At 41.5% G+C, this 17,553-nt stretch overlaps 1 protein-coding gene across 1 annotated transcript in view; it reads left to right on the top strand.

The window, feature by feature from the left end:
- LOC128896570 (uncharacterized) overlaps positions 1-17,553 on the top strand; it is a 57,024-nt gene that overhangs the window by 12,466 nt on the left and 27,005 nt on the right. Inside the window, exons 2-3 of the mRNA XM_054159940.1 lie at positions 781-1,326; positions 13,564-13,630. Of these exons, the coding sequence (XP_054015915.1) occupies positions 1,296-1,326; positions 13,564-13,630 (98 nt within the window). The 5' untranslated portion in view covers positions 781-1,295. The remainder of the gene's footprint in view (positions 1-780; positions 1,327-13,563; positions 13,631-17,553) is intronic.

The following is a 17,553-nucleotide window of genomic DNA, read 5'->3' as shown; positions in this document are numbered from 1 at the left end:
TTTTTCTTAAGGATTCATCTCTGATTTTTGAATAATTCTTCGAACTTGGGTCGCGGAGTCTCCAAAGACTCTAGAGACTTGAGCTAGCGAATGTACGGTGCACTGATCCCCGAGTCGAGGGTCTCTGCTCACTTAAGATCAACACATCCCTTGTTTAACTTCCCCAGTTTATTGTTTACGCCTGCAATCGCCACTGGCACGTCCGAAGGAGGCTTCAGACTTCTGTTAGCAGTGTTATTTACTGTTCTTCAGGTTTAGAAATATCTTTTTAGGATGAATCAAATGATAGCAGTATCGATTATCTGTAGGAATTGTAATTTGTTATCCTAGTAAGAAGAGCCTATAACATATTGTCGTATAATAATTGTTTATTAGTAGACTGCGGATCTTTATACAAAATAAAATCTAAATAGGAATTTATTTTATTCTGCACATATTATAACGTGAATTTCACTTTCAATCTTTTTTATATTCTCGCACGTTCAAATTTCCTATAAATGCATAAAGATCCGCAGTCTGTTTATTAAATATTATATCCTTGGAGAGCTTTTAACACAAATTCTAACACACATACGCGTTCATCTCTATAAAATAAATCCTTCTGTCCTCCTCTTCTCGCAAACACGAGTGCATCTACTTTATCAAACTCATCAGACACTTCCCTGGAGGATCCCAGTCCCAAATCCCATAAGTATCAATCAATAGAGGCGTTCAATTCGCGAGTCACTTGATGAAGCCCCAAGCTGAAATACTAACACAGCTCTCGTTCTTGGTCCACAGGTTCGCCAGAGGAAACTCCTTGGAGGATTCATCGGGTCGAGAGTAAATCGGCCAGGCCAATAGGAGAAAATCGAACCAGCGATACTCCAACAATTTCTCGGTAGGATGACTGCACAGACCTCAAAGATGTCACGGTTCGAGCCAATCGAAGGGAATCGCCATTCATTGCCTGGTCTGATCGTCTTTGATCGAAACGAACGTTTCAACGTTTGATAATTCGATTCGCAAGTCGCGGAACGACGTTAATCATGGCCTGGGGCAGATCCCCGATCGTGAACGCGCCAGATCATCGTCTAACGAGCTGGAAGAAAGCTCGATGAGCCAAGGTGGTGACCGTTTAGACGTCGAAGACGACCTGGTGATTGGACACCAGGATTGGACGCGATTCGGAGGTGTGTCACCCAAAACGGATAGGGTAATCGATGCTCGAGCGATCCATGGAGAGGCTGAGCTTCAGGATGAGATAATGTCTGTTTCTGCTACAATTAGGGACCATTTACAACGGGAACATCGAAATGAAGCTAGGAGATAACATGACTATGGATGGTGAGTGATGTTTGAGGAATTCAGGAAAACGATGTCAGGACTCTTAATTATTTATGAGCTTCCACAAAGCTCTTGAATACAACTGCTGGTAGAATCGAGTAAAGGTCGATTTATACTATCCGCACAGACCCGGAACGTATCCGTTCAGGACCGATCAAAAAAGTATTCTATAATGCAATTTGTATATAGGTGTTTATACTTATCGTATAAAACACAGACACCTACCGACATCGGTCCGGCCATCCGGCATTCTCGCGAAGAATACTTAATCCGTTTATCGGATACGGAACGTGTCTGAACGTGTCTGAATGTGTCGGATCGTGTCGACGCTGACAATATGCATATGTTTCGGTTCCGTTCAGACTTCAGTCACAAAATTGAAACTATATTCCGACATTCTAAAATATTGAACAAACTTTTCTTCGACATCTGTTAGTTTTTCGTGGAGTGTTCAATATTCTCCTTCAACTTTTCTTCTTCTCAAGCACTTGTGCACACCAAAATGGCGGCATTTTTTTTTTTACAACTTCGTCTGCATCTAGTAGTATAGCTATCACAGCCAAATCTCGCCTACTTAAATGTGAAAACATTTTTCCTATTTGTGCTATTACGTCCCTTTACGAAACATTTTTTGTTAACTGACTGATCGGTACCACCGATCGACGAACGTATAATGTAAACACACGTGTCTGTGTCGGAACGGATCCGATACGGAACCGTTTCGGGCCTGTGCGGATAGTATAAATCGACCTTTACTCGGCAACTAAGTCAGTAACTTAAATTTTAAAGGCTCAACACTTAAGTGCCCTGTAACTTTTTAATAGATCTCTGTGCCTATTTGAGTTCAACATAAGAATATGTACCATCGCGTTACCCTTCGCTTTTAATCTCGTGGATTGTCTCCAATGCTAACACTGGAAGACTTCATTCATTTTAATAATCATTGTCTCCCGGATAAACCAAATGTCCCACAACATCTGAATTCATAAAGCAAGCGAGTATACTTCGTTAACTTTTAATTGCTCTCAAGTTGCAAATTACTAGCAGCCCGTAAAAACTCCTCGACGATCGCAGTCACGCAATCGAGTTTCGCAGTCGATGAAGAAAAACTAGTTTCCATACAGCCACTAGCGTAGAATCATTAAAGTCGAGCGAGACGTAACTAGTAGAAGCCAGTATTAATTGCATGTAAACTGCCCTCCGTCGCCGGAGCACGAATTCGATCCCTCGCTTCAGCAAGCTTAATCTTTCGTTTGATGTAAGTTCGTCGTTAATTCGTCGCTCTTTGAGTACGGTGTCCAAGCGTCTAGTTACGATTTAGTCGTCTACTCGCTCGTACTCGAGTGTAATTGGTATTTATTCAGTCGAACTACGGGTAACTAACGTCGGGCGCATATATACAGGATGTCCCAAAAGTCGGGGAGGAGCCAGAAATGGGTGGTAGCTGAGACGATTCTGAACAACAATTTCCTTTGCAAAAATGTCGGATGGGGCTTCGTTAAGGAGATATTAAGCGAAAACCCCGACCAATCAGAGCGCGCGTAGACCGTTGGAGCGGCCGCGGTAGCGAAGGCTACGCGCTGGCGGCCGCGCTTGTACGCGAACAAGTGACTCGACGTGCATCGAAGGACATTGACGCTGCCGCCAGTGCGTAGCCTTCGCTACCGCGGCCGCTCCAACGGTCTACGCGCGCTCTGATTGGTCGGGGTTTTCGCTTAATATCTCCTTAACGAAGCCCCATCCGACATTTTTGCAAAGGAAATTGTTGTTCAGAATCGTCTCAGCTACTCCCCATTTCCGGCTCCTCCCCGAGTTTTGGGACACCCTGTATATATAAACCTAAGAGGTATCGAAACCGAAGACAACTAACTTTTCAGGTAATCTTCATCTTATAGTTTGACTTCAGGATCTCGCTTATTCGATTAGGGAACTACTTCGTCAATTAGGCAACTTTTTAGATATTCTTTAGACGTTTTTGGAAAATATAAATTCATTTTCGTTTTAGAGAGACTCAGAGCTAATAAATAAGTGGCCTCGTTGGGAGGATTTGTTTCAGGAAACGTTCCTAATTTCTTTTCATCGATCTTTAAAAATGTATCCGCAGTTGGCAAACATTGCAGCTCGTCAGGACTCGGTTGACACGCTCTCAAACGGTATCCAAATACTCTGGCGAGCTCTGATGGAGCAACCTCCGGTATTTACGAAACCTTGGAGGGAAACGTCGCTTGGGATTCGGTTTCAGATTCCTGATTCGTTCGTGTAGACATTGTTTCCGCGCCAATTCCGTGATCGTGGTTCGCGTTTGTTGCGACGCTCATATTTGGTCTCTAATTGCTTTTTGTTCGCAGCAATCTCGTTTCCTCTAGTGTTGCACAGTATGTTTCGTTAGTTTTCATGTGCAAAAGTTTCGTGTTATTTATAATTCACCAACTACTGTCTTTATTTCTAAGAATTTTTATTTTCGCACTATTTCGCCGACCAACTTCCCTCGCAATTTTTCTCCGCTTTTGGTCCTCGATTTTCCGTAAATGTCAAATTTGCGCTCTGCTCGAGAGGAAAAGTAAACAGTTCGTAGGTCCCGTTAATGCTTCGATATTTCCGAATCGTTGAATGCGGAGTGTTTAATTTACTGTGAAATAAACGAATATCGCGCCAATTATCGCGATAACGAGGCGTTCGACGCTACGGAATAAAGTTACAAATACGTAAACGGTTTAAGGCGAGGAGGCGAAATCGGCGGCGTTCTCATTAAGAATATCCTGAGGGTTCAATCCTTCGCAGCTTTGGATTAATTAATGTTATTCAATTGACGTGGTAGGGAGTAATACGCGCGCGGTTGATTGGATTGCCGATAATCAATAACGTCGTTTCATTACGTTCGAGTATGCACGCGTGCATATTCACATTGCTGCTCTATACACCGCCGGAGGAAACCAGAGCTGTAGTTGATTATCTCGTGATAATTTTGACGCCACGGTACTGCGAGACGCCAATTGAAATTTCACAGTTTTAATTTATCGATCCCGCTTTCAGGAACGTGTTCTTATTCTCTCGAACGACAAATTTGATTTCTATCAATTCTTGTTTTACACTTCTGCCTCACAAGCAAAATCGATTACCTCTACGGGACGCATAATGTAGTGCGCACATTGTTTTGAAAAATTTCGTTTAAAATATAAACTGAAATCATTACGCAGGAAGTTTCTTTTGAATTTAATAGGAGGCAATGAAGTGCTGGGACTAAATTTTAACTAATTCAAGGAGTTAATTGACTTGGCTCGAGTGGTTGCAATCGTTGCTCGATGGTAAATAATAATTAAATTATATTAGATCATCCGAAGTAAGATCAACATTCAAGTGTCGAATGTACAAGGTGCTCTCGAACGTGTCGATCGATGAGAATGCATGATTTATCGGAACCTCATTAAACGTTGTCGCGCGATCCACTCACTTGGACACGTTCGCTCGTAATCGGTTAAACCAATTGGAGCACGAGCATCGAATCGTCACCGGTATCATTGTTTACGCGGCTCGTGCGGGTGCAGCGGGAAAACATTGATCGAGGCTCATCTGCGACCGACGGAAAACTTCATTAATCGATGCAAAGTCGATTAACCCTTTAACTGTGAAGAACGTGTACATACGTCCTCGAAAATTAGGCTCACGGGCGCTTTTAAATTCGTCGAATCAATTTTTCAAAAATATCACCTTGTGAAGAATGACGAGATGAAACTTTTTTATATTTACGATTTATTCATTCGACGTTTAGTTTCAAAATTAAAAATTAAATTCGATTACCTAAATCGTTTTCTCTTTTCCCAGGCAGTCGAAAATTTCAAGTTCAAGCTCCTCGCAACTACATCGACGTTCAGGCTATTTCGAATTGTTTCGTTTCGCAATGTAAACGTCGGCCATTCTCATGAATACGTTAAAGATGATCGATGATGTCGCTGTTGGGATATTTGAATATCCACTCCCGCGCTACAGCATCGAGGTTGTCGAAACATTTTGCTCCCGATACGCGGGAGCCACTTTACTCGAAACGTCGGGACCTTGATCGATCAACAGTATTCCGCGTTCCTTTTATTTCACCGGGAGTCTAATGTATCATCTGCCTGCTATCTCGACGAGGTGGATCCTCTGTGTGTCTTCGTCGCTCGCAGGAAGGAACGTTTACCTCGACTCTATTTTGTGTAGGTTTAGAAGATGGATGATACACGTTGCGCTTCGTTGAGAATTTTTTAATCTTCGGGACGACATCGTAATCCTCGTTATACGTGGATGAAGGATTCTGTACTGGATAACTATCTTTGGATACGGGAATTGAAGTAGCTATACATTACCGGTCAGGAAACTCTGCAGAATTAGTAGAATCGGTAACTATGATTTTCGATAGATCACCACTCGACGCCTAGGCAGTAATAATTACGGAATTTTCCGCGTATTGGTTCGATAATTTTATAGGGATTCTTTCAGAATTAATAACAATCGGTAACTCTGATCTTCGATAGATTCTACTCGAGGTAGTAATCGTTAAGTAATTTTGTGCTGATCGATTCAGTAACTTTACTGGAAATGTAACTGATAATTAGATATCCATAGCGTGTCACACGGAGGGAGAAAATTGCGCGTCGTCGTTGAAGGAACCAATTATGGAAGACAAAGACCCTTCGCGTTAAATAGGGCGATCACAATACGAGCAATTATTTTTCCATCGTCGTCGTGATCGATATCGCGTGTCACTGGAATGATTCCAGCGGTCAGGTCGAAGCTAGCCAGCAGTGGCTGCGGTCTGAAAAGAGGATATGACCGAGATAACGCGGACACGGGTCCGGCATCAAACGATTCGTGGTCCCTTGGCGATTTAACAATTGACTTGTGCCTAAGAGTTGTCTGCGGAGTAATTGGAGCCGACCTGCAGCTATCGTTTCGTTCCCATTCGCGCATATTCGTCTCTCGTCTTCGGATGGAATTGTTTAATTCCTTGGTCAAAAGGGTTTCACCAAAGTACTGGAAAAAAAGTAGGGTAGAGGTCTTCTTTCTCTAGTGTAGAAGTCCAGGACGCCCTAATGTGTCCCCATTGACGTTGAAGGAAACTTCTAGATTGTTAGAGAACTTTGGCATCAAACAAGTTCATTACTGGTGATATGATTCTTGTATTTCTAAGAAGGCATCAGTCAGAAGGTTTCTTTTATCCTCTGCAGTGGCAATTTGGCCAAGTATCGGCAATCCTATCTCGAAAGCTACCGTCTTCTGATTGGATGGATAGACTGTGCCAGGGATCTTGGAGAAGTTGAGGCAAAGGATCTTCGATATCAAAGACTTCCTCTTCAGGAAGACTCAAGTTACACGCTCACTGTAATATAGAGTTTGCGATAGGACACTTCTGGTATTTTCAATTCGATAACAATCTTCATGTTGTCTATAAAGTATTAGTATACAGGGTGTTAACAAATATTTGGGACATTTTTTCAGGATCAAGTCTATATACCTGTACGAATCGAAAAGTCCTTTACCATCCTTTACTCAAATTTTGCAATCTGAGGCTTCGTTGTTGAGATATAAGCGATTGAAATTTACAGTTGTAATTTCCGACGCGGTCGTACATGGATGGCACTCACACACGAGAAAGACGCACCGGTATACACTTGCTAGCGTCATTCCGCCGACCAGCTGATTCGCAGTTGGTTGTAAGTGTACATCGGTGCGTCTTTCTCGCGTGCGAGTGCCATCTATGTGCGACCGCGACTGTAAATTTCAACCGTTTATATCTCAACAACAAAGGCTCGGATTGCAAAATTGTAAAGGACATTTCGATTCGTACTGGTATAAAGACTTGATCCTGAAAAAATATCCCACATATTTGTTAACGCCCTGTAGATACAAAATAGATACAAAGCAATTAAAGATACTTTCGGTGTCTTATTCTTCTCTAGTCAGAGGTGGGTAATATTTGTAGAGAAAATACTTTAAATAATAGATTCTTCAAAATTCAAATAAAATAGTATTTCAAATGGGATATAAAATTTCAGCAAATAAAATATTTTATTTTGATAATTTATCACATAAAATAAAATATGTTTCGTTTTAATAACATAAAGCATAAAATTGAATACTTTCCATAGCTCTTAACCTGAAAATAAACTGTGTGTATATATGATACACAGATGGAGATACTATTTCTTGCGATTGAAGAATATCTCTTTCCATCACTCATTTTATGAAGATTCTTATTGAAGATTCTTATTGAAGATTCTTATTGAAGATTCTTATTGAAGATTCTTATTGAAGATTCTTATTGAAGATTCTTAATAGAAGTATTCATTGAAGAACTACATTGAATGTATGTTTATAATGCAGAGGAAAAGTACTTCATTCGTTTTAGATTACCAAAATAAATATATTTTACAGTTTAGCAAAATAACAATATTTTATTTGCTGATAATAAATTAAATAAATAAAATATTTCGAACTATGGCACAAATATTTCCAGTGTTTTTCAAATAAAATATTTTATTTTTAAAAATGCGTGCATGATCCGAAATAAAATATTTCATTTTTGAAAATACATGCATGATCCGAAATAAAATATTTATTTACTGTTTATTATTTAAAATACGTATTTTACTCAGCTCTGTCTCTAGTAATTAGATTTTTATGTAAACTTCCTGTTGGGAATATCAGTCCCTCTTGAAACAAGATGAACGTTAAAACAAGCAGCAAAGAATTATGGGAGCAATTCAGCTTTGAGATCACCTTTGATTTTTCTTGCTGCTAAACCTCCCTTAAGGATTGCACAGAGTCGAAAGTCAGCTTTTCTTCCACAAACATCGACGTCAGCGTTACAGGACGTTATTCTCGCGCGGCATTGTTTGCCGCGCCATTAGCTTTCGCTCGTAGTAAGATTTCCGGCAACTTCTCCGCCATTTCACGAACGACTCCGCTCCATTCGCTGGGGAATTCCATGGTGGTTGACCTACTGAGTAACGGAGTTCGTTCTTATTCAGAGGATGCTCGAGTAATTTTCGAAAATTTGTACTTTTACTGCTCTTACATGATCGTCTCCACTGCTGAATGACTCCAGTGTTTCGTATAACGATTGAAAATCATGATTGCTAATTATCTATACTCGAAGCACTGGTGAACATTTTTATTTGAGATCTAAGTGATCTCTAAAGTTATTTTTTTATCTCTCTATTTTGATCCCCATTTTGAGTGTTACTTAATTTTCACTAGCCAAAATTGACAGCAATAAATACTGAAAATTTCAATGCTTATCAACGCTCGAAGCACTGGTAGGCATTTTTATTTCAAATCAAACTGGTCTCTGAAGTTATTATTCCTGTCTCTCGTTAGTGAATATTCACCCAGCAAAGCCAAGAGCCTCGACTACTGAAATGTTCAATGCTTACGAATACTCGCAGCACCGGTAGACATTTTTATTTCGTTTCAAAGTGGTTCCCGAAGTTGTTATTTCTATCTCTCTAGTTTGAGCATTACTGAATTTTCACCGACCAAACCCAAAAGCGATGGATACAGAAATTTTCAATGCTCGACCGTTTCTGCAGCACTCGCGAGCCTCGAATGGCGAAAAATGAAAGCTCTTTCATGCCAGTAACCACGCGTCGCGAATTTTCGCTTCGGTCGCGGGATAAATAAATAACTCCGCGAACAACGCGTCGAAGTGTTCGTTATTATCTTCTTTAGACCGATTCACCGCGACGCGGGGATTAAAAAGCTCGACACAAACGTCACCGTGGCAACGAGACAATCGTTCCGATGCCGAGCGCCGAAGACGTAAGAGTTTTATCTCTAGTGAAGACGGTGAAAATGATCGGAGAATGAAAGGTTCGCGAGGGAACGTTAAAGAGCCTTGTTGAATGTACCGAATAGAGAAATTGAAGGATGAGGGGTTCCCTTTCAGAAATTGAATTCTTTGAGACGTCAAGAGAATTCTTCTTTTGCCATTACGTACGATGGCACGTTGCAGACAACTGCGATAACGTACCAATTGATTCTGTTCGATAAAATGCAACGTCAATATTTGTCATTCTTATTGTGTTATCGTGCCGTTACTTTTTCCTTGATTCAACCTATGGAGTCAACCAACAGGTTGGCAACCACTGCTGTCCACTATATCGCGTGACTGGTCGCGGTGGTCTTCGTTCCCATTCTCCAGGTTATCGTTACAAAGGTAAACATTCGTCTCGCAGATTTGAAGCGATCCAGGTAGCCTCACCGGTTATATTTACGTCCTCTTTTCCAGCTCTAAGTTGCGCGTAAGGATCGTCCTCGAATATACGTCAGGTCTTAACTTCGAGACTCTTTCGTCTTAACCGAAATATCTTGTGCATTATTCATCGTCCTACGTCGAAGATTTCTGTTATCGGATTACCTGCGTATATTTGTTCTCCCGTTGTTTTCTCATCTTTACCTTGGAAATCTTTATATACATCTTTATATATGCACATACTAAATCGCACCGGACTTTTCTTTGCATCGCATTTTTACTTTGAGGATAATATTGTTGCGCCGGGGTGTTGAAGCACGAGAATTCATTTTAATTAAATATAAAGTTTATTAACAAATTATAACTTTTAAACAATTTAACGATAATATAACGATAATCTTGGAGACTTGTAACGAAACGTCTTCTCTCTTTGAGTTCTCGAATCGCTCTCTTCTATTTTAAAAGTTTGCGGCTTCCTGGCAACCGGAAGCGCGCGAACTCGTTTCCGCAACTTTACATCGTCGCAACATCTTCACACCGTCGCGACGATGTAACTCGGAACTGTAGTGCGGCATCTTCATACCGTCGCAACAATATTGTTTTCTGTGGAATTAGGTGTTTTAGGGACTCTAATCGAATTGTTTTTAGTATACGCATCCGTAGTTATTACCAGAAATTATTATTAATTGTTTGCTCTAAGTTGTCAGTGAAGCGCTGCCCCTGGCAGCAGGCAACCCAACGCGCGCGCGAGTCGGAACCTCCCGTTCGCCAAAGGGGCAGTATGACTCGTGATTCGTATTCATTATGCAGTAATCCCTCGTTATAATGACAGGTGTCTTTCTCGATATTGCGACACGATGGCTTACATTGTGGAGGATATTACGGTCCCAGAATGACACCCAATTATCATATAGATATTCACAGACTCGATTGACCGCGTAAAGAACCGTCGGAACGTCAGCATCGAGAGATAAAATTCCGTGTTTCCTAATACATCGTTAGAGTCTGCTACAAATAGGTTCGTGAAATTTTTTTTCTGTGAAAATGAAACCGAACACGACCCAGTTAGGAATACTTTTAATTATACACGGTGGAGAAGTTGAACCAGGTCGCGTTTGGACCCATTTTTATTACGAAAACCGCGCCACTTTATCGATGATACTCACATACTAGAAAAAAATTTATTTCATTGCGCTTTATTTAAACGTTAAATTCCTTTTATCGAGTTTTTCATTTCATTTCGCGTCTCTCCTACGTCGAAATACCCAGCAATTTATATTCTCTTAACAGAACGTTGAATAAATCGCCGTGAAACAAGCGCCGGTACGTTCTACGTTTTTCGATTTCCTTTTTTTTTTTTGTTTCGCTCTCGGTCAAAAACGCTGTATGTCAACAAGTAGCATTTTTTTTTTTTTTCAACGAACGCGAAACTAGGATTTCACCCGGAATATTTCCAATCGAGAGAATCGTCCGTTGGGAAACGTGGTGAAGCTTCGAACGTTGTCCGATGCTTTCCGAGATTATCGTTTAATTATCGTGCGCAGACGGCGCGTCGCTAACGAAATTGCGCGCGACGCAGAACGGGGCAACAGGTTAATCTGGAGACTGGAAAACGCGTTGGGGCTCTCAGAATTTTTTCAATGCAGTCAGTTAATGAGTCGAGGGTGAATTCGTTCTGAGGTTCAGCTAAGAATTAAATTTGTACAGATTTGCAGTAAATCAGATCGTTCCGATATATATTCATGACATATACATAACGTATAACAACGTAGCAAAACATAAAATATTCATAGTGTATGTTGAATATATTCTATAATTATTATAATGATACTGCTATTTCTCTTTTCATAAGTGCATGTAACTTATTGCATTCATTTATATCACAAATGCATAAAATCAGCAGTCCAGTAATTACAATAGTTCCACTTGTGTCATTCCAGAATAATTTAAAACAAAGGCATTCAAACAGTCTTCTGTTGCGTTTAATTATTCAGAAATTATTCTTCTTAATTATTCCAAAGCATAAATTCCTAACGGAGTATATCGTAACCTTCACTCTTCGATAAGGAGAGTAAACAGTTAGGAGGGGCTCACGGTTCACTGGCTTCGATCTTCCATCGCCTCTTTTTAATCGGAGACCTCCGATTACGCGGATGATTTAATTAATCCCCATAAACCGAGGCGTTCGTGGGGTTAGCTAAGGAACGGTTGAGCTTTGATCGCTGAAGTGTCATTGGCTTCCACGTAGTGTAATCACCCAGTAATACAGAGATCACCCTTTCGTGGTTGTATTTTGTAATCGACAACCAAAATCGTACTACAGTATGCGAACTTACCTCGCTGTCGACGAATTAGCATTAGCAGTGCTTCTTTCCAATAACTTTCATCGAAGTAACGTGCTAGCCGTAATAGAATTAGGAAGTGCAGTGCCGCGGCCATTAGACCTTTTAAACAATTATCTCTTATCGTGCGCGATAACGTAATAATCGAGTTTACCTAGTCTTTGATAGAATCGACGGAAAGATAGGATGATACACGTCGACAGAAAATATTTGATTCGCGCAGGGCTCGAGTTCAGGAATAATCGTAGTCTGAATTATTCATTAAGGCTATACAAAACTTTTCAAGCTTTTGAAAACTTTTGTATAGAATTCTTATGTGCAATATATGAATTATGTACGATCGATTCATGTATTATTCAATTTAGTTCCACGTGGAGTATTTTTGCATTTAATTGGAAAAAGTGTCTTCGAGAGTAGTCATTTGTCCCATCACGGTGGAAATAGTTCCAAATCGCTAGGTTTAGTTATGAATAAACTTCATGGATGAATTTCAATACAGAATTTATATTCCTCGCTCGTTTTAGAGTAAATTCTGGTCTCCTCTGATTTAGACTCGTAAAGGGCATCCTTGATCACTCGCTAACTCGAACTCGACTACCGCGCCAGGTATAGCAATCCATAGCTTGTTATCCTCGCATTAATTCTCGCCGAATTCTAGTTGCGACAAAGCGTCGACACGGAATCGCGGAACCGGCACGACTCGCGAAACTGCAAACTCGATTTAACCGATGGTTAAGTGGCCGTCGGTCGTCTCGCGTGACTCGCGGACATGGTATGTCATACACGTTCGAAGGGCCAACTTTCTAATTAGTTAATGCTTCGGTGATGCAGCTGTGGGATTCCAAATGATAACAATATTCTTCATTAATAATTTTTGGGACATCCTGTCAATTCGTTGAACATTGTGTTCTGATCGATCACTTTCTAATTCTTTTCATCCTGAATGAATTATTTCGTACATCGTTGCGTTTTTTAAAAATCAGTTTTTTGTCCCTCACGCATTACTAAATTAAACATATTAGAAATGTGTGTTCTCTCTTTTCATTTCACAGAGTATATACAGGGTGTCCCAGCATCGGTGGTACAACCGAGGAGGTGATTCTACATGAAAAAATAAATCGAAAATAGGGGATAACATTTTTTCATTTGAGGTTTCGTTCTCGAGAAAATCGGTTTTGAATATTAAGCGAGTACGGGTACACTTAACTATGGCCTAGATAGATGGATCTCGATACAGACTTTAAATTCACTCTAAATTCGTAGAGAGAAATGAGTAATACAGCACATCATCTTGATACTAATGATATGAGTACTAATAAGTGTCATATGTATAAACATACATACGACTTGTATCGGGATCCATCTATCTAAACTATAGTCACGTGTACGCGTATTCGCTGAATATTCAAAACCGATTTTCTCGAGAACGAAACCTCAAACGAACAAATTTTATTCTTTATTTTCGATTTGTTTTTTCATGTAGAATCACCCCCATCTCGGTTGTAGCACCGATGCTTGGACACTCTCTTTATTAAAATTGATCCGTATAATAACAGTGTCGTAGTAAGCATTCTTTAACTTTCAACTTCGCTGATATACCTCCACTCACAAATCATTTCTAACCAGGGTTACAACTAATTCCACCTTTTTTCCTTTTTGTTCCAGCGTACAACATATGGGGAGACGTTCCTCCACGAAAATGCCGACCGCCGAAGATTGGCGATATTCCAAAGTGAGTAAACGTGCATTTTGCACGTAGAGATAATTCGGGTCGATAAACGAATTATCACGGTGTCTCTAAAATTCCGAAAAAAATGTTGGCACACCCTACCCGCGCACATGGTTGCGTTATCGGGGTCCCCCAAAAAGCATGGCGTTAAATCTCGTTCCGTTTAACCCCGACCTTCGGAGCTATCGTAGCTCCAGCGCGAGAAAAAAGAGGGTGGGAGGCAAGAACCACGACCTAATCTGCCGTAATGCACCCCGACATGCAAATAGATATTTTTAACCTTGTCTCGAAGGCGATCGATAGACGCGAAGGCGGCGCGGAGCTCGTTTAAATAATTGCTCCTCCCCGACGTCAGACACAGACCTCTCCTCGTGGTGGTTGCATTAAAGATACGACTGTTTTTCGCTGCCCCGAGCGTTTCCTTATCCATCGATCAAGGTATCAAGGACTACGGCCAGGTTGAAAACCATCCTTCTTGCCACGATGCTCTTTTCCATCTACGAGAAGCTTCCACCGGCAGGGAAGTTCTCGTCGCTCCGAGTAGCATATGTTTAGTGTCCACAGAGACAACTTTAATTCGGAACGAAATTGCACCAGAGACAACTCGGCTTCGCCAAGTTTTACGCGAACCAGAAGCTTACCTGGGACCAAGTTCGCGAGTAATTTCTGGAAGCTGCCTTGGAGTAAAATCCCAAGCATCCTAAATTTCTTGGATAGCTGTTTCCTAAACGTCCTTTGTACCTGGTTGAGGTACAAGTTCCTTGGAACACCTAGTGCCTTAGAACATTTCTTAGGTTTTCGTTCAACTCAACTGGAAAACTTTTAGAAAATTTCTTCACGATTAACTCCATCAACATTTAATATCCTTTGAATATCATTCAATTTTGAACTTAAATATCTCGACTATCTCCTCTCCGAATCCAAGATCAATTACACCCTGTATCGAATTACCTTGATGTGTACCCTCTGATTCCAACTTTATCCAAAGAAACACCAAATTTCTCGTCGACAGCAATCAGTTCCGTCGTTACGTAACCCTAAATCAATAATTCAAGACTTCGTGGCACATGACACCGTACGAAACGGTATGGTCGAAATCATTTATAAACCTGTCTGGTCTGGTGACGCAAACCGCACGGAACGAGTGCCGAATTGCTAAGACAAAACCGGCGAGCGGTTCTGAATTATCGTTTGCAAATACAATGCATCACCGGTGGGTGAATTTTCTATCTTAGCGAAATTCGTGGTCCTTGTATGATGTACGAGGCGCGTGCATACGACGGGAATTTTGTCTGTGCTCTGCGTCGCATGAGTTACAGCACCTCGATGATTAATGTCGCTCCTGGTCTAGCTTAGGCGCGTAAACGTGTGCCCGCGAGATTGCCAAATGTTGGCGTCCGGCCAAGCCGACTCTTAAAACTGAGGCCGCGGATGCTGCGGCTAATGGAACGCTAAACCGTGATCGTATCTTGGCGGTTTAATACGCTCTGGACTCTTCCAGAAGCCTGCTCAGATATAGATTCTTGTGAAACAATAACGAGAGATAATTCCTGCTCTGGTTAGGCTTTAGGCCATCTAAGCGAACAAGGTTGGGGGCATGCTGGTATAGATAGCTGGTGATCTTCTAGTCTTGGAAAATGGTAACATTGTAACTGATTACAGTTAGTAATATCAAGGGGACCGAAAAGTAACGTCATTTCTTTCACATTAAATTCAAACAAATACATTCTTAATAAGTTTCTGCTTTCAATAAAATATGTAATCACCCTTGCTATCAACAGCTTTTTGTCATCCAGTGTGCAAATGTTCGATGCTAGATCGATAAAAATTAATGAGCTGATGAATGATAAACAAGTATCGAGTGTCGCAGAAACGCCACTACTTTCCGGTCCACCTAATACTACCAGAGCTATATTCTACTACTTCTATAAGATTTCACTCTGAGGTTTCTTTTTTCAGTCATCTTCAGCTTTGTTTACGTTCTTCAACTCTCCGTATCCTACCCATTACAAATCCGAGTTCCTATTCGTCCAATACCACGAGAATCCATCCCTCAGCTGAATCTTCGTCCTCCGAGACGTTCGTCCCGGTAAACTGGCTGTCCTAAGGGTTATCGGTGTCATAACCAGCCGAACGTGTCCAGAAATAAGATCCATCCGTATCTCTACGCCTCGGAAAGGACGCTAGGCGAGCGTAGAAGCACCGTCGGCGAAAAGCTCGCTTTGACGCGCTTCATCGAACCGGAAGCGCCGCGAGCCAATGCAAGCTCAACGAAGCAGAGCACGGGATACACGCGGTTAACCTCGATGCATTTCGTCCTCTTTTTCTATTTGTACTCCCTTGCCGTTTCGTGATTAAAACCATCGGCCGGTTAACTTTCACGACCCTGTATCGCGCGACGCCGACCCGATGCTATCTACGTCGGGGTTCGCTCACGGACGAACGGATAAGAAGGAAATCCTCGATGCAGAAATGTAATACACGGGCGCGCATGGTTAGGTATCGAAATCGAACGAACTTGGGCGAGATACATAGGCGTTTATTGGATAGTCAATCGATCAGGATGACGCGAGGTACGGAAAGTTTCAGAGTCGCACAACCTTTCGTAAATAGACCTTGCGAATGCTGAGGATTCTGTATTTTAAACACAAAGAAATCCGTCTTCTATCGGCTTCGAATAACTACGAATTCGCTATAGGTGCCACAGAATAACGCGCGGAGTCCCTCGTCGCGATTCTGGTTTGACTGTTCGTCCGAAAGAGGTCAGCCATCTTGTTAGCTGCATTCTTTTGAAGAATGAACCCGTGGCGGTTCGTAGCTGGAGATGAGAACGTGTGAAGTGCGCATTCTCGTTTTCTCCGTGTCGCTTGAAAAAGAGTGACCTACAGAACGCGAGGGAACTAGGATGCACACATCGTGAATTATAAATTCCGCGCTCTCGCAGGACGCTCCGCAGTCGGAGTTCGCCGTTTCTCTACCGGTCGAAATGCGCGCCTCGAAACAGACGGGAAAAACCCGGTCCATCGATGGAGATTTTAATTTTAGATTCCTCTTGGAACGCGGCAGAAAAAATTACTTGGGTCAACGTTATCAACTAATGATTATGAAAGAAATTTGCATACCTTTCACGCTTCAAGTTGGCCTGACGCGAATAATGCAAATTCTTCGCATAATTCATTAAAATGTACGAGTCAACGGCGTTTCTAAGCCACGTTAGATCAAGATACACGTCAAGATCGCTTGGAATTTTGCAAATTTGCATCCGCCGTGACATCCATGCAAATTTCCCCCGCAATTTTCTTCCACGCGAGCGCAGGAGCACGGCTCGTCGATATTTAGCCGTATCCATCTGACGGTTCTCTTGGCGGTTCAAGAATTTATCGCTCGTTCGTCACTTTTTATTGAGTGAGAGTCGAACTAGCGCGATATACGGTATATATAGAGGCATCCATAACATCATAACTCCCAGGAGGTCTACTTAACCTATGAAACCGATGGAGTGAACACAGGAGAATCGGTCTTTGTATCTTGCTGAATTTCTAATAGTTCAAGTAGGGGCACTAGACATGCAGAAGCCTAATTAGAAGCGCTAGATGTCGAGTAGAGCAATTAGGAACCGTGAGCCCCGAGCAGATTAAGTAGGGACACCTTCAGTAGTCTAAGTAGGTACACTAGTCGTCTAATGGTCCCATTAGGTACACGAGGTCTCAAGGGATCGTGCTAGATAATCATCACTCGATAATCAAAGGGTCCATAGCATTTTAACTAAGCCAACATGATGGGCAGGACTCTTCTTCAAAGCCTTAGGTAACCATTTTTGATGTAAGCTTTTATTGTGGACCTAATCACTTAATTTTGTTTGAGTTGCAGGATCTTATTTGATCCATGCTCTCTCTATGGACCTAATAGTAATCAAATCCAGCTTG

Source organism: Hylaeus anthracinus, unplaced genomic scaffold (assembly GCF_026225885.1).
Source record: "Hylaeus anthracinus isolate JK02 unplaced genomic scaffold, UHH_iyHylAnth1.0_haploid 0, whole genome shotgun sequence".
NCBI lineage: Eukaryota > Metazoa > Arthropoda > Insecta > Hymenoptera > Colletidae > Hylaeus > Hylaeus anthracinus.
This window is presented reverse-complemented; position numbering and strand designations above follow the sequence as displayed.